The 21,252-nt window shown below is 44.2% G+C and overlaps 1 protein-coding gene across 2 annotated transcripts in view; it reads right to left on the reverse strand.

Annotated features, from left to right (window-relative positions):
- LOC137425626 (GATA-binding factor 2) overlaps positions 1-21,252 on the reverse strand; it is a 73,719-nt gene that overhangs the window by 27,771 nt on the left and 24,696 nt on the right. Inside the window, exons 1-3 of one of the 2 annotated variants that reach the window (XM_068114231.2) lie at positions 11,671-11,824; positions 2,616-2,848; positions 921-1,427 (exon numbers count right to left, since the gene is read on the reverse strand). In XM_068114231.2, coding sequence (XP_067970332.1) covers positions 921-1,427; positions 2,616-2,848; positions 11,671-11,708 — 778 coding nt within the window. In that variant the 5' untranslated portion in view covers positions 11,709-11,824. Of the gene's footprint in view, positions 1-920; positions 1,428-2,615; positions 2,849-11,670; positions 11,825-21,252 lie in introns of those variants that run through there. The other variant, XM_068114232.2, reaches the window with a different exon arrangement.

Raw genomic sequence — 21,252 nt, forward strand, 5'->3', positions numbered from 1 at the left:
ATGACTCCATCTTTGCTCTTTACTTATTCGGGTTCCTTCTGATGACTCCATCTTTGCTCTTTACTTATTCGGGTTCCTTTTGATGACTCCATCTTTACTCTTTACTTATTCGGGTTCCTTCTGATGACTCCATCTTTGCTCTTTACTTATTCGGGTTCCTTTTGATGACTCCATCTTTACTCTTTACTTATTCGCGTTCCTTCTGATGACTCCATCTTTGCTCTTTACTTATTCGGGTTCCTTCTGATGACTCCATCTTTGCTCTTTACTTATTCGCGTTCCTTCTGATGACTCCATCTTTGCTCTTTACTTATTCGGGTTCCTTCTGATGACTCCAATGCAGTATTTTGTGTTCTACTTGAATAAGAGCCTTCTTAATCGAGATAATGATTTATAGCCCCTTGTCTTGCTCCCCTGCCCTTTGTCTCATTCCTCACCATGCCCAGTCTTCCCCATGCCCAATCTCATTCTTCCATCTTTCTACTATGTTCTTCTTGTTCTGATATATATTGTGGTCCATTATGTGTTCTAGCTCTTCCACGAGCACAGACTTCGTAAATACAAAAATTGTTAATATTATGTCTCTAGAAGGCAATGACATGAATGTAACATTGAAACTCATATAGGAGCTTTCGACATTGTATGAAGAGCTATAAAGTTTGTCTTTCATATAGACAAAAGTATTTCACAGGAAGCACTAATAGTGCAATTTATATTTTGATGAATCAGTATATTAAGAAAAAATAACTTTCTGACTGCCCTTAAAAATGTCAAACTTTTGATGCAGCCTTTGATGAACATCATCATATCCTCTCGCTGTCTCGCATCGAACACCTCAAATTTAGTTTGATCATGATTTGTAAACCAGATGAAATGTCCAAAGGAAAAATGAATGAGAGGTGCAAATTCGAAAAACATACCAATTTCATCGCTTCCTTTACTTCTTCCCTTAAATATAAAGTTGGATGGTGATTGCGAAGCCAGAATTCCATGACCGATGTAGTCAAACTCTCCTTGAACGTACGTCGGGAAGAATGGTATGGGATGTCGAGTGCTGCTTTCGACCTTCTTTCCATGCGCAGAGCCAAAATTCAGATGAAAACTTCCCTTCTCCATCAACTCTTTCTCTTCGCCTCCCTCAGACCCCACCCTCTGGGTAGATCCAGGATGTGGTGTTGTCTTGCGATCATGAATTATAGGCGATGCGGCCCCAAGCTCGATGCTTGATCTCAGCCCAATATCTTTAGCAGAAGCTGTGGTGGACAGGTTAATGAAGTCATAGGGACCAGGTAAGACATGTTGCTGAAAAGGTGGCTTCGCAAAGTGGGACCCCCAAGGTCCTGCTCCTCCGGCCAATGCTTTCCCTCCATCCAGCCATGACAGTGCCATTGGCGTCGCTAGCAAATGCGGCCGGCATATTGTAGATCCTAGTGAAGAAAGAGAATGGAAAGTTTAGCATAGCTTCCATTATTATTTATCTTGCATGTTTTTCAGTTGCAGTTGATATGTCTTAATTTCAGACATGTTAGCAACTTATGTTTCTCATCACTTATCCACAAGATCCTGCTCTGCTTTCCAGCTTTACAAAATGATTTCAAACAAACAGCTGATGTCTCACCCTCTGTTTGATTTGATTCGTGATCTTTTCCAATTCAGTAGCTAATCCGATGATTTTGCCTCCAAGTGAACATGATACAATATGTATCAGCTTCCCATATGATATCCAGTAATCGGAGATTTGTATGGAGCACATAAACATAACTAGGTACGGAGGAAACAAGAGACCTGTAATGCTTTCCCATCTCCTCGCTCGTCCAAGCCATCTGGAGTTTCCTTTGCTTATTAACTAAAGTCACCTATCCAATTTCACTTTAAACTTATCTCGTGTCCGTATCGGGCTGGCAGGATGCCCGACACGTACGCACACTCGCCTCTAAGCTCCGTAGATGGAGTTTGAATCCAGACACAGCTGTGTGCCGTCCCTCCGATGGACGTTAAACTGGGCGCCCTGTCTGCCAGCATTGATGGTGGACATTAAGGATCCCATGGTGTCCTTTGCAAGGAGTAGACGAGCTATACTTATCTCCAGCACCTTGAACAAATTCCAAATTCCTTCCCTGACTTCCTGAGTCTGAGTGACCAGCCAACCAGGATTGTAGTCTTTAGTAACTGCTTTGGCAGCACCAACACTCTGTATAGGGAATGGTACATGATGATGATGATGATGATGATGATGATGATGATGATGATGATGATGATGATGATGAGCGTCCTTATCTTATGGCTCAGAGGCAGAATACTAACCTTAAGTTGTATAGTCTGTGTTTGATTCCCAGCCCAAATATAAACCGTAATGCTGGTGTTACGAAGGATTTTAAAGATCCCATGATCACAATGACTTAAAAAGAGTAGGCCATAGTGTGCTTACACCATTGATAAATTCCAAACTCCTGCTTTAATCCACAAGAGCATCATATCAAAGCACAACTCCTCCTCAGTATTGATGCAACCAATGGATTTAATTCATAATCAAACCCTTGTCAAAATATGCATTTTACACCAATATTGCCAATTTATTTAAATTAATTGGCAGTTACATTTTTGAAAAAACTCACCATGTCCTGAACATGAATAGCTGTGAATGTTGGCACGGTGGTATGCAGGGCTACACTGGTTATCCATGTGATTGAAAAATCCATCCATATCCTCTGAGGGTGCCAGTGAGTTGCCTTCACCATACATGCCATATGGTAAAGGCTCCAGGCAATGTGGAGGAGCCAACGGTGTCAACCAACTTCGTCCATGATCTGCCGGCCCTTCCATTGTGCATGGAACTCCAGCTCCGTCTCTGTAATGGAGATGTCCACCAAGTAAGTTGATGTCACTCAAACATCTCATCTGATTTGATCACTCATTACAGATTCAACGATCATAAAGCTTCAAGGACTTTCTGCAAAACCCAAGTGCCATTTACATATTGTGACAGACCTCGTCGCTGTCAGATAACTCAGAGAGTCCGAGGCTTTTATAAAAAGACAAGGGACGCCGTCCGCAACACTCATCTCTGGCTCGATCCACGCACCCAGTGTCGGTTTACCATACCTGTTAGATGACTGCAGCAGATGGGGACGGCCACGCAATGGATGTTAATTGGCCGAGCGAACCAATGTTATGCGCCCCACCCTATCGTCTATCAGAGACCAATTAGCCTGGGGCCAATCGCCCTCAGGCACAATCATGACAGGATAAAGCAAGACAGTTACAAGCTTGTATTCGGGGCAAGTATATACAATGGCAGGCAAGCAAGTATTTACAGGCAACTATTTATAACACATATGACATTACATTACCACAACCCTTGGAACCTTAGCCAATCACTTGTCACCAGTACACTTATATGGTGCTGGAGACACAAAAAGTGAAAGATGGGGGGAGGGTTAAGAAGAATGAGAAAGGAGATAAATAAATAGGTGGGGTCTGTTGTGTGACCAACACACCTGTGCTGCCTGAGTTCACAACCCAACTGAGTTGTTACCACCAAATAGTCTGGCCTGATGGTCCTTGTGTTGACCTCCTCATGCTCCCTCTCAAATTCCTTCCTCTGCTCTGTTTATGCTCCCTCCTAGCACCCGGTGGTACGAATGGCTGCATGCAATGGTATGCGGCAGTTCGTGGTGGAAGAATGGCTAGCAGCGATGTGAGGAGCTGTGATATGGCTGGATAACGAGGTGAGGCAACCGGGTTGAAGCGCAGATGCATCGGGGTGAGATGCAAAAGGTGTGTGGCCGTGTGGAGATGAGAAAGATGTGAAACGTAATTGAAAGGCGCTGGAGGAGCGAGCGAGGTGATGCAAAGCGAGCAGACCAAAGGAAAGAGAGATATAACAATGAGAACAAGAGAGGTAATAATGAATAATCAATCTCTTGAGAACAAGAGAGGAAAAAGCGAAAAAGAGCAAGATAATATAGCAAAAAGCGAACACACACACCATGCTTCTGTGATGTGTTGGAAATGGCTAACTCGTGAAGCTTTCAGGAAAGGGGAGGTCCTATGTGCCTGTTGCTTTGAGATGATTGAACCGCTTTCTGTTACGTATGTGCAAACTTAGCACCTGGGGTTGTCGTGGCAAGTCTGTGTGTGAGAGAGGATTAATTGCTTTCTGCCATGTGCACGTAAATGAGAGCAGTACCTGGGGCTGTCATGGTGAGTCCGTGTGTGGTGTGTGAGAAATGGATTAAGTCCAGAATGTAGAGAAGAAATAACACACTTACCTAATTAACAGTCGCAATGCATATCTATCCACATGAATACAGCCTATTCTAAACAGAATTTGATGAAATAACAAAGTCTATACTTTAAATGTTGGTGCGTCGTCCTTGACCTGGGGTTTCACAACCATCACAATATTATCTACGCATTATTGAATCCCTTTCTCCCAACCCATATCCCCCTGACATTCTCTCTTCTCCCCTTCTCTTACATCGAATTGCTCCATTTTGCCGTCATCCTTCCCCTTCTCTTCTACCACCCTCCTTTTTCTTCGGTATCATTTATTCTTACCTTCCTTTTCCCCAAATTAATTTAAATAAAATCAACTCCCTCCACCCTCTTTACATACGTAATATATAAACAGCACCTCATATTAGAAGATGGATTATAATGAAGCCAAGCAGACAAACAGACGCTTTTCCTTTCACCAACAGATGCAAAAATCGAGTATTCGATCTTCGTGTATTCGACCATTCAACAAAAATCGAGTATTCAGCCTGCTCGACCTTCGTGGTGATGTAGCTGGTGGTGTCCCATTGGCAGTGCTCAAAACCGGTTGGTTTTTATTGTTATTAGTGCAATTTAATGGGCACTTCCAGCGCTAGTGTCTATGGTGCGGTTCCAAAAGAGATAAAGGATAAATCCCATAGAGAACGACGAACAGGGAATTACTTAACCTAATCCCTGAGCTAAATAACATACCCTGCCCCCTCGTGACGGGGACAAATATACAACTTCATCCGACATCCGGGCTAAACAGGTCCTCTACTTATTACATGGTGGTGGTTCTTCTTCTTCACGACAGTCGGAGCATGCCACCAACACAAATCTACCTGGTCTAAAGTATCTCTACCCTCACAAACGTAACAATATATATATATATATATATATATATATATATATATATATATATATATATATATATGTATATATACACACAGTTGTGGCCAAAAATATTGGCACCCTTGCACTTTTTTCAAATAACTCACACTTTTCTCTCAAAATAAGTTGAAACTGACAAAAGTATTTGGTCTCCACAATTCTTTATTTCACTGTTAATATTACAGAACCGTTGTTTTGATTCACATCTTAATATATCCTTTTAAATCAGAAAATAAAAAGAAATGGGATTGACAAAATTATTGACACCCTTGACTTAATATTTGGTAGCACAGACTTTGGACAAAATAACTGCAGTCAAACGTTTCCTATAGCCATGAACGAGCTTCCTACACCTCTCTACTGGCAGTTTGTCCCACTCTTCTTGTGCAACCTGCTCCAGTTCTCCCAGATTTGAAGGATGCCTCCTCTCAACTGCTGTTTTCAGATCTCCCCACAGGTGTTCAATGGGATTTATATCTGGACCCATTGCTGGCGACTTCAGAACATTCCAGCGCTTTGTCTTGAACCATTCCTGGGTGCTTTTTGAAGTGTATTTGGGGTCATTGTCCTGCTGCAAGACCCATGATCTTCGACGGAGACCCAGCATTCTGACACTGGGTTGAACATTGCACTCCAAAATGCCTTGGTAATCTCCTGATTTCATGATGCCATGCACACATTCAAGGCACAAAGTACCAGAGGCAGCACAGCAACCCCAAAACATCACTGAACCTCCTCCATGTTTGACTCTGGGGAAGGTGTTCTTTTCTTGGAAGGCTTCATTTTGTTTTCTGTAAACATAGAGACGATGTGCTTTCCAAAAAAACTCGAATTGTCCACAGGACATTCTCCCAGAAGGATTTTTGGCTTGTTCAGGTGTGTTTTAGGTCTCTCTCTCAGCAGTGGGGCCCTCCTGGGTCTCCTACCATAGAAACCCCTTTCATTAAGTTGACGACAGATGGTGTGAGTTGAAACTGTGGTACCTGGTGTCTAAAGGTCAGCTTGAATCTGTTTGGCAGTTGATTGAGATGCTTTCTCCACCATTCTGACAATCTTGTATAAAACAAAAAATAAAAAAAAACCTTCACTGCAATCTTCGATCAAGCTTTCTCTTGCGGCCACATCCAGGAAGGTTGGCAACAGTGCCATGGGCCTTAAACTTCCTGATAACATTGCGTAACTAAGGTCAAGTGAGGAGAGACAGATAATGGACCAGGATTTAATTACGAATTCAACCTGCTGATTGCATCTTCACTAATTAGTAGTTTCACCAACACATTGGAGCAGAAATTGGAAACTTGGCCAGGGTGCTGACACACAACAGCCTATTCGTTTCAGAAGACCCCCATCCACCTGCTATGGTTGGGGACAGGACACCCAGCTTAACGTTCATCCGATGGACAGCATACTTTGTGATATGTTATTATTTAGTAATATTCTGTCATTAGTTCCACAATATAAATGGGTCCAAATAATCAATAGTTTGATTTGAGTGTTGCTTGATGAGAAAGTGACGTTACTCACAGGACATTGGAGTTGCAGACTAGGTCCCTTTCCCCTCGTATTTTACTCCTCCACCACCCTTACAAATCAAAAACTACAGACAGGTGAAGAAACAAAGTAATAGCTCCTCCACCAGTCTCGACACGGTACATAAAAATATGTTTTTGCATATTTACAATAACAATAATAACACAAAACGAGGTACTTTACTTTTTCATCACGTGACTCACTCGCTGTACTTAAATATAAATCAGAAGAACATTAGTAGACATGGACATATAAGAAGAGTGTGTATATGGGATTGGAACCTGGGTTCCCGGAATCATGAGCCATCGGTTCAGATGAGAATTCTAAACAAACACATAAAGGTATTCCTTGCTCTGCAGACATTGAATGACAAATGTTACTTTATGACACTGTCATACGCACTGTCTAAAACAAGGTCGATGGACAAATCTAGAGAGATGGATCACAAAGGCCTCAATGGCAGCAACTGATCTCTTCTGCCAAAAGATGCCTATACTCATGGCAGACTCTGTAAGTGGAAACCCTGATCTAACGCAGGAGTTTTGAAAGCTCTGTTGACATGACTCGCAGGTGAAAATGTATCATTACTGTGCACTGTACAATGGATCTGACTAGGTTGACTGCTGGAATGTAAACATATAACCAAATTCCTGTGGTACATCTGCTATTCTTGACATCAGGTCTGTTGGACTAGACATTCTAATTTGGCTTTGCTTTTCTGGAAGGATTTAGGCAATTCATACTGAGATTAAAGCAGGACATGCATAGCCCGGCAGGATGGTGCAGAGGTAGCACACCTACCTGTGAACCGTCTAGTCCGGCTAGTTCCATCCTTCACCCAACTATAAAATGTCAGCGGACAGGGCAAAGTGGGTTGAAAGGGCAACATCACAAAACGCATCACCTTCTGGGTAGGGCAACATCACAAAGTGCATCACCTTGCGGGTAGGGCAACATCACAAAGTGCATCACCTTGTGGGTAGGGCAACATCACAAAACGCATCGCCTTGCAGGGTAGGGCAACATCACAAAGTGCATCACCTTGTAGGGTATGGCAACATCACAAAACGCATCACCTTGTGGGTCGGGCAACATCACAAAACGCATCACCTTGCAGGGTCGGGCAACATCACAAAACACATCACCTTGTGGGTAGGGCAACATCACAAAACGCATCACCTTGCGGGTAGGGCAACATCACAAAACGCATCGCCTTGTGGGTAGGGCAACATCACAAAGGGCAACATCTCAAAACGCATCACCTTGCGGGTAGGGCAACATCACAAAACGCATCACCTTGCGGGTAGGGCAACATCACAAAACGCATCACCTTGCGGGTAGGGCAACATCACAAAACGCATCACCTTGCGGGTAGGGCAACATCACAAAACGCATCACCTTGTGGGTAGGGCAACATCACAAAACGCATCACCTTGTGGGTAGGGCAACATCACAAAACGCATCACCTTGTGGGTCGGGCAACATCACAAAACGCATCACCTTGCAGGGTCGGGCAACATCACAAAACGCATCACCTTGCGGGTAGGGCAACATCACAAAACGCATCACCTTGCAGGGTAGGGCAACATCACAAAACGCATCACCTTGTGGGTCGGGCAACATCACAAAACGCATCACCTTGCAGGGTCGGGCAACATCACAAAACGCATCACCTTGCGGGTAGGGCAACATCACAAAACGCATCACCTTGCGGGTAGGGCAACATCACAAAACGCATCACCTTGCAGGGTCGGGCAACATCACAAAACGCATCACCTTGCGGGTAGGGCAACATCACAAAACGCATCGCCTTGTGGGTAGGGCAACATCACAAAGTACATCACCTTCCGGGTAGAGCAACATCACAAAGTGCAGCACCTTGTGGGTAGGGCAACATCACAAAACGCATTACTTGCGGGTAGGGCAACATCACAAAACGCATCGCCTTGTGGGTAGGGCAACATCACAAAACGCATCACCTTGTGGGTAGGGCAACATCACAAAACGCATCACTTGCGGGTAGGGCAACATCACAAAACGCATCACCTTGTGGGTAGGGCAACATCACAAAACGCATCACCTTGTGGGTAGGGCAACATCACAAAGTACATCACCTTCCGGGTAGAGCAACATCACAAAGTTCAGCACCTTGTGGGTAGGGCAACATCACAAAACGCATCACTTGCGGGTAGGGCAACATCACAAAACGCATCGCCTTGCGGGTAGGGCAACATCACAAAACGCATCACCTTGCGGGTAGGGCAACATCACAAAACGCATCACCTTGCGGGTAGGGCAACATCACAAAACGCATCCCCTTGCAGGGTAGGGCAACATCACAAAACGCATCACCTTGCAGGGTCGGGCAACATCACAAAACGCATCACCTTGCGGGTAGGGCAACATCACAAAACGCATCGCCTTGTGGGTAGGGCAACATCACAAAACGCATCACCTTGCGGGTAGGGCAACATCACAAAACGCATCACCTTGTGGGTAGGGCAACATCACAAAACGCATCACCTTGTGGGTAGGGCAACATCACAAAACGCATCACCTTGCGGGTAGGGCAACATCACAAAACGCATCACCTTGTGGGTAGGGCAACATCACAAAGGGCAACATCTCAAAACGCATCACCTTGCGGGTAGGGCAACATCACAAAACGCATCACCTTGTGGGTAGGGCAACATCACAAAACGCATCACCTTGTGGGTAGGGCAACATCACAAAGTGTGTTGACCCTCAGATGGAAGTTAAGCCATGTTTCCTGTCCTATAGCAATACTTGGTGAATGTTAATGATCCGATAAATCAAAAATGGAGTGGCTCTGACAAGCCAGTCTTTTGGTGAAGAGTAGGTGAGTTGTCTACCTGAATAAATGACAAAGACCTGGGCCAAAAACATTCCTAGCCTCTCCCATAAGAAGGTGGGAATAATTGGAGCCGTAAAAAAGTTGTGGTGGTGCAGTACCGGTAGTAGTTGTAATAGAACTAGTAGGAAAGTTAGAGTGCACATGAACAAGACCTTGGTAGGTGAAAATGGACAAGTGAACACAGTATGTGTGTGGGATCAATAACGCCTGAATAAAATGTAGTTACTATGGGGTGGAGTGCATTTATATCTATAGAAAACTCTTTGAGAGGTTCTTATCTTGTGAACAGCAGCCCATGCGTGTACGCCAAGGCCCCAGGGTTGAGGTCCATGAAAGCAACCATTTGTTATGACACATTTGTGAATTCTCCATTGACCCTCTGCTAACCCTTAAATGAAGAAACCACAGCGTGTACACGCCCTAACAGGCCCTGTCTGAAGAAATAGTAAACATTACCATTCCATCGACGAGCCCAATCGCGGCCTTATTACATCCTCACAAAATTCTTGCTTCCAGGTCGTCTGATCATCCAGCACAAGTTGTACCCTGGTTTGCTGACACGCGTCACACCACAGACCACAGACCACGCGTCCGACACAAATGACTATCACAGTGAACCGCCTGAAGGCGGAGGGGTGGCTCCTCCAACTGAAACTACAAATTTTGGCAATTTTTTTGCTCTGGTTTTTCCGGTTTGCTGATCTTATCTACTTGAGCCTGGTGCTTGCTCTGGTCGATGGAATTATGTGCAATTGATTGCACACAGTATTTTGGGAAAATATTTAACAAACATATTATGTCATAAGAGCACGAAGACTATTTTACGATCCAATAATATTGGACAGTATGTATCATGACAATATTATGAACTAGCAGAAGCCACGGTAAAAATATCACGACAAAAAAGGAGGAAAAAAAAACAAGGAAGCTTTTCATTCTTGAGTTTGTTGAATGAGTTCAAAATTGGATGTTTAGATATATATATATATATATATATATATATATATATATATATATATATATATATATATATATATATATATATATATATATATATATATATATATATATATATCTTAACAGTAAAAAAAAAAAGTTATTTTCGGGAGTCATCAAGCCAGCAATCCGTCGCCTATACACCACCCGGGTTAAAATTATTTGTCTGATTGAAAAAACAATTTTCATGTATGTTTGGAATAATTTGAAGCAACTTTGACTTAATTATTTTTTTTTCTCCAAGGAGCGCTTTCACGGTGGGACGGACAGACAGGCAGACAACAATAGCCTATTATATATATACACAAGCAACGGTACCCGCCCGATGGGCGGGCCTTCAATTTGGAGGCCCAAATGAAAAGGTAAAATATCAGAAATTTAAGGCTTTTTTATTTTAAACGATTTATATAAACATCCGTTAAATCATATCACACGCAAATCATCAAAATCTAAACAGTATTTGTAGAATCTCAATAAAAGCCACATCACTGTTCATATCGGTAAATATTATTCCATCGTGTTTGGAAAAACTGGAAAATTGGAAAAATTGGAAAAGAATTGGAAAAATTAATTAAAATTAATTTTTTTAATTTTTAAAATTAAAAAATTAAAAAATTTAAAAATTAAAATAAATAAATAAATAACCTTTACAGTTTATAGCCTATTCCCAGGATTACCCACCCAAAGTTTCGTTGCGATCGGTTCAGCCGTTTTTGCGGTACCTGGGAACAGGCAGACAGACAGACAGACATTTGGTGAATTGTAGTAAGATTGAGATAATAATAATAATCATAACCTGTCAACAATATTCTGCTCAGAACAATGAAGGCCCAATTAAGGGTCTTTGTATGTACATTCCAGCTTTAACTACTCAAACGTTTCTGTTCTTCACATTATGAAAATCTCCAAAGATCTTGTGTTTTGGAGTCCTGCACCATTCGAGGTATTCCAAGCCAATGGCACCAAATATTCGTACAGCTTCCTAGTGGTCTTCATGGGGGACTGTGCAGACATCCTGTGCCATGGGTTAAGTCCCCTCTCGAGTGGAGGGGTAGGGGGGGGGGGTATGGCATAGATGCATAGATACAAAATGCAGATGGTCAGACTTTCATCATCACCTTGGCCTTTCCTGCTGGGCAGCGCTGCTCGTTGGCATTGCCTTCAGTTGTGAAAGTGGATTTGCATTCTATATATCCGATCCAACGTACATACTCTGTTATAGAGTGTTTGTTGTTGCTGCTGAAGCGGGTTCTTGGCAAGGATCATGCTGGGTGGTTTGCCATCCCTCTCCCAGCAGTAGTTAGGACACGAATTTGTTCCGGGTTCTAGCGATAGCTCCGCCTACTCTTCACAAAGGACATCATGGGATCTATAACGTCCACCGACTAATGTCGGGAGATGCGACGCCCAGTGTAATGTTAATCCGAGGGACGGCACACACCTTTTTGGGGATGACAGTTTATAGCTGCGTCGTGGCTAGGCCTCAGGCCTGACACCAATCTCTCCTTTCAGCCCAGGTTTCCTCTCGTGTTTTTATTTTATTACACGTCTGCTTTAGGGAGGAAATGCGTGAAGTCTGTGTTATGCTGTGGTCTGATGAGTCACGTGTGTGTTTGTCAGGAACCCAGCACGGAGTGACGTAAACAACCAATTGGTGTTCATGAGCTGTAGAGCATGGTGTGGGCCATTGTATTCTGTATTTTTTTTTATAAAGAAACGGATAGATTTCGCAGGTGTCAGCCATTACAGGTCTGACCATGGCAGGTTTAAACCGTGACTTGGGTTTGCAAATGGCCGAAGAGAGAAATGCTGAAACAACGAGGTTATCGACGAGTCGTGGGACCTCATTTGATCCTTGTTCCCCACACAACTCAGAAACCTTCTTCAGGCAGGTTTGATGGGGATACGATCATTGATAATGACTCTGGAGGGAATTACTCATGGATTTGGAGTGTTAAAATGAGAGTGGTACACTATTACATTTCAGGATCGATGTTAAACTGGAGCTTGTTTGGGCAGGAATTTGGAATTTACAAAGGGTGCTGATCTTCCTCCTCTTTAACATCCACCTACTAATGTTGGCAGGCAGGTTGCCCATCTCAATGTCCATCTTAACGTGGAATAGTCGGAATAGCTCGTAAGGTAAGTGCACTATATCTGCACCATCCTGTAGGACAAGAACAATCAACGGTTTTGGAAAGTATTTGCATGGATTTGGTAAAAGTATAAACTTTTACTCTTTGGACCCAAACTACATTCGACGAGAATGGCACTCGGTAGAGCACATACCTCCGCTAGGCTGAACAGTTTATGCTTTGTATCTACTGATAGGCTAGATCTGGATCCGGACCTCAACCCGAATCTAATTGGATTGTTCTTGACATCTACACAACTCATCTTTGAGATATCATGACTTTTTGAGATATTAATGGTGAAGAATCACCGAAAGAATTATTGCATCCGGATCCAGATCAGGATCTTCTCCATAATCGAGTAATGGCGTCCTCATCAAACACTCAACCTGTCCACCAGGTTTCGTCCGAATCTGTTCATAATTTTTGAGACATCCTACTCAAAGACAAACAGGAGTGAAAACATAACCTCCATCCACTTTAGGTAGCGGAGGTAACCAAGCGTCAGCCTATTTGATGTTTCCTTTTGAATACGGTATGTGGAGCAGTATGCTGCAGGGGATCTCATGTTCAAAACCTACAGACTACAGTGATATGTCTCTTTTCTACTAAGATCCTTAGTGTTGAATCTAACATCAAAAGGTGTGTGTGTGTGTGTGTGTGTGTGTGTGTGTGTGTGTGTGTGTGTGTGTGTGTGTGTGTGTGTGTGTGTGTGTGTGTGTGTGTGTGTGTGTAATATGTAATATTGTGGAATGGAATGTGCAATGAGGAATATGAATATATGATCATATGAAAGTCTGAATCAACGAAGGTAACCATCTTAAACCAGGAAGATGCTGTTGTATAGCCCCGGACAGTTCTCTTGAACAAGCCCGCTGCGTGGAGACAGCCGATTTATCTCCCTGGAGCCACCCATAGATCCACCCACCTTCATGAAGTTGGGGCCACGACAGAGACAGAGACAGAGACAGAGACAGAGACAGAGAGAGAGAGAGAGAGAGAGAGAGAGAGAGAGAGAGAGAGAGAGAGAGAGAGAGAGAGAGAGAGAGAGAGAGAGAAAGAAAGAGGAGAGACTTTTGACATTTAGATTTTTTATTACAAAAATATATAAATACAAGCCAGTCGGTGAAGATACTATTCAATACAAGCACAATAATCGAAAACACAGAAAAGAAAAAAAAGATAATAACAAGAAAGGAAAGGAATTCAAAACAGTACAATGAACTAGAAAAGAAAAACAACAACAGAAAAACCGACCACACACTGAATCAATCCAAACAAACCTACAAATATATCATTAATTCATTCTCCTGCACCATGCAGATCCCATCAAAACACCAAATGTTCATAAACTCATCAATACTTTTCTTTCTTTCAGAAACACAAAATTCAAGTTCGAGTCTTGCAGATATCAAGGCATTAAAAAAGAACAAGACATCACATTGCCCAATCGGCTTTCCTTTCAGTTTTTCCTTCCTCGATAAATAAATTGCCATTTTCGCCGTGGCCACTAAAAACAAAAACAACATATGTACATGTTCTTTCATATTGTTGCGGATATGGGATTTGCATCCATCCATATCCGCTTGTAAATATTCCCCTATTTCCTCAATACTTCCCAACTATCCCCAATCCCCCATTCCCTAGTCCCATTTTCTGTAAACAACACTCTGTAGACCCGACCTCCCCCTATTTCCCCCATTAAATGTCGTGCCCAGGTTCACCGCATCTCATGTAAGACAACTATAGGACATCTTGCTAGTTATTCTTAGTCTATGTCAGTTAAGGACTCGTTTCCATTAATTCTGACCCTTCATTGCACCAGAATGTGATTGTATGGCACCGTTAGGAAGTTTAGGACCTCCCAATACCTCCCTGCAGCTCTTCCCTACAGTTCAACAACAACAACAACAACAACAATGACAACGAGCGCAGGGGGTGCGCGTCCTCACTCCGGCTTGGTTGGTAGGGGGTGTTGGGAGGGCACCAGGCCTTCCCAACGAGCCGCCATCGAACATGTGCTCGACGGGGTTACCATATAGGGGCTCCCTGTCAGCTTCTCGTCAAGGGCGGAGCCCGGTAACCCCCGCACCCAATGGAAGCGGTGGACCGGCCCCAGTGGGGCGGAGCCAACCAGCCGAAGGCGTGTCACTCCCCGCTGAGCATGCGCAGGGAGAGGGAGGTGACGTCATTTGCGCGCGGAGCTTGGAGAAAGAAAGACGTCCCCTTCGAGCGCTGTGACACCTCCCCGCATCTTCTGGACCGTGCTTTATCCTGTCCCCGAGCCAAGGTGCACCTTGTGCTATCGACTACCTGTCCCTTCCTGCCATCAATCCCTGTGTAAGTCAGCCTTGTTCCGTTTGTCTGTGGTCTGTCTGGGATAAGATAAGACGGTAATTAAGTGCCCATCTCTTCTGTGTCTTTAACTCACTGCCTTGTAATCTACCCCTTTTCTCCACCACTGTAATTATACCCTCCTCCGGAGGTCTTGAGAACTGTACCCCTTGCGTCGTTTCCTCTTTCCCAGTCGTCGTGTCCTTTCTACCATTGATTTGGCATAGCGCGATTTGGCCAACGTCTGGGTGAATCGGGTGAGTTGGGGAAGAATCGGGGAAACTGTTAGGTCGCGGCAATACCACCGCTCGGTAAATAACATCTTTAACCGCGTCCGTAACAATATCATTGAAACCCAAAATAAATGATTGCAGAGAAAAAGTGATCTTCATTTTTCCAGCCATGTAATTCAGCCATTGAAATAAAGGCACAAGCCTTGCACAATCAACGTACGCATGGAACACATCCTCTGTGCAAACACAGAACGGGCAACACGTAGATGTGGGCGCGAAATGACTCACTAATTTATTAGACGGAATGATCCAGTGTATCATTCGCCACTGGAGATCACCTGTCCTTTTGCTTACCAGCTTACTGTATATTGATTCCAATGCAGGCTCAGATGGGAGTCCTTCCGGCATTAGCCCTTTCCACCTGGCCACTCCATTTAATGGTGAGTTCCCAAGCAGAACTGCAGTACATAAACGATACAGGTCTTTACTTCTATATTTCTGAAAAATGTTTTGTCCCTCACTGATTGGGGGCAAGTCTCCGTGACTAGGCTGTACCAATAAACCAGGAAAATGCCAGTCATTGGATGTCACTAAAACTTCCTGGGTCCATCTTAGTCCAAGTTGGAAGCTTTTCTTTACTATTTCCTTTAGGACACTTCCGATTATTCTGTTTGACCATATTCCAGTCCTATCTTCCACCCCCAACCAGAATCATGGCGGAGGTCCAACACTTTGATTATGCCTGCTGTAATAAAGTGTTGATAGAAGTCTCGGCTTCGTGGAATTGCAGGAAAAAGCGGGTTGTAAAAAAGGGGTTCTTCCACAAACATGTTTGTAGCATAGGTTTCTTGCTGGCGACTAGTCGAAAGGCTTTGCCAAGCATTCAGAAGGCTCTGATAAAATGATGGTAGATGAGATGTGTCGACATGTTGGAGTTGGACTAAGAAAAGTTCAAGGCCATATCCGAACCCTCTTGCTTTCCGCAGCATGTGATAGGCCAGAAGTCGGCTTGGCAGTCGTTCCTTGTACAGCAACTGCTGTATGGTACACAGCCGAAAAGCCATGATACGACTTTTTATGTCGATCAGTCCCTGGCCACCTTCAGACAAGGGGCTACATATGACATTTGGTAGTAACCAATGGTGACCACTCCAAAAAAAATCCACCAGTAGCCTCTGCACTGCCTTTAGTAGTGCCTCCGGCGGCTGAAGGCAGATACACCTATGCCACAGGGAAGAAGCCACCAAACTATTAACCACAAGAACCCTGCCCTTGTAGGAAAGGTGGGGCAGAGCTCGTTTCCACAGTCCCAATCTTTTTTTGACATGCTCAACAATCCCGCCCCAATTTTTGAGGACGTAATGTGGAGATCCCAGGAAAACCCCAAGGTATTTGACTCCGTCTTCCACCCATTTTAACTTTGTTGGTAGATGCACAGGTGGTACCTGCACTCTTCCAGGTGGAATGTTCTTGAGACAGGGAATCCATAAGGCCTTACTCTTGTCCCAGTTACACTTCAAAGAAGAAGTGAGGCAAAAATTTTTTAAACATTCAACAAGTGCTGGGATATCACTCTCCTTCTTAACAACTACACAGACATCATCTGCATAAGCCGATACAACGACTGAAGGACTCCCGGGGGATACAGTCACTCCTGAAATATTTTTCTTAAATAAAATTAGGAGTGATTCCATTACCAAGGAAAATAATAACCCAGAAATCGGGCATCCTTGTCTCACCCCTCTTTGAACCTGTACTGAAGAACTGAGGTCGTTATTTATTTTAAATAAACTAAATATATTGTTGTACAACAAAGTCACGTAGGCCCTAAAATTGGCACCAAAGCCACGTTTTTTTTTTTGTTTTTTTGTTTTTGTATACAAGATCGAGGCTCGTGAAAGAGCTAACATTAATCACACAAAAAGTCAAACCGACACACAAAACACAAAAAACAAGGGGAGCGGCAGACAAGATGGGGAGAGAGGGGGAAGGACACAAACACAACATTTGAGAGCAGGGACATTGGGAGGACTTGGGGGGAGGTGGGAGAGGTATAAAACATATGAACACTGCAAGGACTCTGGGGTGAATTACCGGGGGTAGAAAAGATCAAGGTTTTGGATGGGGGAAGATAAGAGATGGTGGTGAACAGCTGTTTTAAAGACCTGGAGGGAGGAGTGGGATTGAAGGGAGTGGGGGAGTTTGTTCCAGAGGTGGGAGAAAAGGGGAATGGAAGAGTGAAGGTGAGCAGAGAGCCTAGATTTTGGCAGTTTAACCATAAGAGGGTTGCAGGCAGATCTTGTGCGACCTGAAGGAATATTGGGGGGACAGAGCACAGAGAGAGCTGGGGGAGCAAGGCCGGAGAGGAGTCGGTAGAAGACAGAAAGACCACCAACCTGCCTGCGGTGAGTGAGTGAAAGGCCCTCAGAGTTGACTTCATCACAGGAGATTCCAATTATTCTGAAAGCTTTGGCCTCAACAGCGTGAAGCCGAGCTAGGTGTGAGGCAGGAGCACCAGCCAAGAGGGGGGAACAGTATTCCATTGAGCTGCAGATGAAATCCTTGTATGTGGTGAGGAGCTCAGGTGTGCCAAGGAAGGACTTCGCATGACGGAGGATGCCCAGTCGGCGACTGGCTTTGGAGGCCAGCTTGGAAATGTGGTTTTCCCAAGAAAGATCATGGCAGATAGTGAGACCCAAAAGCTTGAGCGACAGAACTTCTTGGAGAGGATTGTTGAGAAAGTAGATGGGAGGGTTTTCCAGTCGGTCCTTTCGGAGAGACATTGTAAGAGAGTGAGATTTGTCAGGATTGAAAGACATGTTCCACTTGTTTGCCCAGTCTGTGATTTTGTCCAGGTCTGCAGAGAGTGAGGAGGCTGCAGACTGCTGATCTGAGGGATGAGGAATGGAGTGGCAGATAGTGGAGTCATCAGCAAAGAGATAGAGAGGATTTTCCAGAGCGTCGGAGAGATCATTGATGAAGACCAGAAATAGCACAGGGCCCAGAACACTACCTTGGGGAACTCCAGCCAGAACAGGCAAGGGGAGATGAGAGAAATCCATTCAGGGCCACACGTTGCCTACGACCAGAGAGGAAGTCCACAAGCCATGAGTGGAGATTTCCATGAATACCATAGGAGGAGAGTTTGGTGAGCAGAGCTGGGTGCCAGACCGTATCGAAGGCATGTGATATGTCAAGTGAGACAGCTCTGATTTCCTGTTTGGCATTGAGGACCTCCATCCATTGTTGAGACAGCAGAAGCAACATGTCCAGAGTAGAATGACCGAGTCTGAATCCAAATTGATGATCAGAGATCAAGCCATTGTAGAAGAGGAAGGATTTGATATCCGAAGCAATGATGGATTCCATGACTTTGCTGATTAATTGGAAGCAGGCTGATTGGTCTGTAGTTGCAAGGATCTGTTTTTGCACCTTTTTTGTGTAAAGCGGTAATGTTTGCTGATTTCCAAGATGCTGGCAGATGACGTTGAGCAAAAGAGAGGGTGAAAAGAACAGAGAGTGGGTGAGATTGAGCGGCAGAGCAGGATTTTAGGACCCGTGGGCTGATGCCATCTGGTCCAGTTGCAGAATCAGAGTCGAGGTTTGATAAAAACTTCTCCACCTTGTCAGGAGAGAAGGACACAGAGTCCAGGAGCAGTTGGGTTCGACTGGGAAAGGTGGGAACAGAGAGAGATGGGTTTGGGACACAAGATTTTGAGGCAAGCACAGAGTTGAGGCATTCGGCCAACTGTGTAGCCATTTGAGGTAAGGGGGAGGGGGAACAAACACCAGAAACGGATTTGACCAGACGCTACCAGGATTTGGAGGAAGGAGACAGGTTTGAGAGTTCAATCTTGAGTGTGGAGAGATAATGCTTACTGGCACTCCTGAGCGTAGACACACACTTGTTTCGAGCTTGGTGGAAGGAACTGAGATTGCCTTCAGTTGGATCTGCCTTCCAAGACGCAAAGGCAAGTTGTTTCAGGGCAACTGCCTCACCACAAGATTCAGTGTACCATGGATGGGAGGAAGGGTAAGACAACTGAAGACGAGATGGGATAAATCTGTGCATGAGAGAGAGCAGTTTGCTTTGGAAGAATTCCCAGGAAGAATTGATGTCAGAGGCATTAGAGATGGGAGACCAGTCCAGATGATTGATGGCTGCTTGCAGACAGTGCCAGTCGGCCTGAGTGAAATGCCAGACTCGTCGGCACTGAGGAGGCTCTCTGAGAATGGCCAGAGAGATGTCCACTTTAACAAGCACATGAACAGAAGAACCGATTGGAGCAGAAGAAGAGCAGCAGACATTTGCAGGGAAGTTAGTCATAACCAAGTCCAGAAGAGAGGATACTCCATTGACTGAGATTCGGGTCGGGAAATTGACAGATTGTGTCAGTCCCAATGAGTCGCAGAAGTCCTTTGCTGAGGTGCCATGGCTGGTGAGAGATGAACCCACACCCAGCCAGCTGGCATGATGACAGTTGAAGTCGCCACATATGAGGAAGAGAGTGTTTGGATGAGTTGATAGAAGTTGGTCCATGTTGTCCGACAGCGAAATGTAAATGGAGTCATCACTGTTTGGAGGACGGTACAGAACACATATGAACAAAAGGTGGGAGCGGAGAGGAAGCCGTAGCCAGAGGTACTCCTGGGGGTGGGGTGGAGAGAGGGCAATGCAGGGAGAGTGAGGAAGAGAGTTTTTGATAAAGATAGCCACCCCACCACCAGGACGAGGCTCAGGTCTATCGTACCGGAGGAGGGAGTAACCAGGAAGAGATATTAAGGAATCAGAGATATCTTGAAGGAGGAAAGTTTCTGTTAAGCAGATCAAGTCTGGATTGTCAGAAGCAACCTGAATGGAGAGTTCAATCAGGTTTGAGCGAAGGCCCCGGATGTTTGAGGTCCATATCGTTAATGAGGAGAGAGGGGGAGCATCGGGTGCTTCCAGCACACAATACAAAAAAACATGATCAACACTATCAAAAGCCCTTTCCAAATCAAGGAATATTATCCCAAAATCTTTTTCCAAGCAATCACATTTCATTAAATCTCTGATCAAAAAAATATTATCATAAATAGATCTGTTTGGGATGCAGTAATTCTGATCATGGTGGACTAGATCACCGATTACCGTCTTCAACCGACTGGCCAACACTTTTGACAATATTTTGTAGTCTGTACATAATAACGAGACCGGCCGCCAATTCTTTATCTGTCGTAGATCTCCAGTCTTTGGAATCAGCGACACCACTGCTCTTCTGAAGCTTAGTGTGAGTTCTCCAAGCACCAAGGATGATTCCAGGACATTCAATAATTCAGGGCCCAAAAGGTCCCAAAAAGCCAAGAAAAATTCTGCCGGTAGGCCGTCAATCCCAGGAGCTTTCCCCGAGTCCATTTCAGTTCGGGCCTGCTTTAGCTCAGGGAAAGTAATTGTTGAATCCAGGCCCAGGCACTGAGGCTCAGTTAGGGATGAAAGGTGAGAAGTTAAAAATTTCATGGTTTGCTCACAAACATTTTGTTTTGCATAGACTTTTGAAAAAAACTCTGTAATGCACAACCTTACATCTCCAGGGTTGGCAACCATGTTTCCCCTAATGTCTTGTACAGAGAAAAGGGTTTTGGGTGACTTATTTACAAAATCCATTTGGAAGAAAGATTTACTAGGGTTGTCTAATACCTTTAAAATGTTTATTCTTAATCTAATTAACAGGCCTGCTGCTTTCTCCTGAATCAGCTCTCTCAGTTGAGCCTTCTTTTCAACCAATAACCTGTGGTCTCTTCTGTTATTATCTCTAGCCAGTTTACACTCTAACCGTATAATATCAGCTTCTAAACAAGCCATTGTTATTTATTTTTTTTACGTCAGTTTCATTTGAAACAAACTGCTGACAAAACACTCTAATCTGAGCTTTTGTGTTATCCCACCATAATGCTAAAGAAGAGAAAGAGGGCTTTCTTGAAAGTTGGATGACCCAAAAAGCACGGAAGGCGTCTTTAAACA

This window comes from Myxine glutinosa, chromosome 4 (genome assembly GCF_964187855.1).
Source record: "Myxine glutinosa chromosome 4, kmMyxGlut1.1, whole genome shotgun sequence".
In the NCBI taxonomy this organism is placed as follows: Eukaryota; Metazoa; Chordata; class Myxini; order Myxiniformes; family Myxinidae; genus Myxine; species Myxine glutinosa.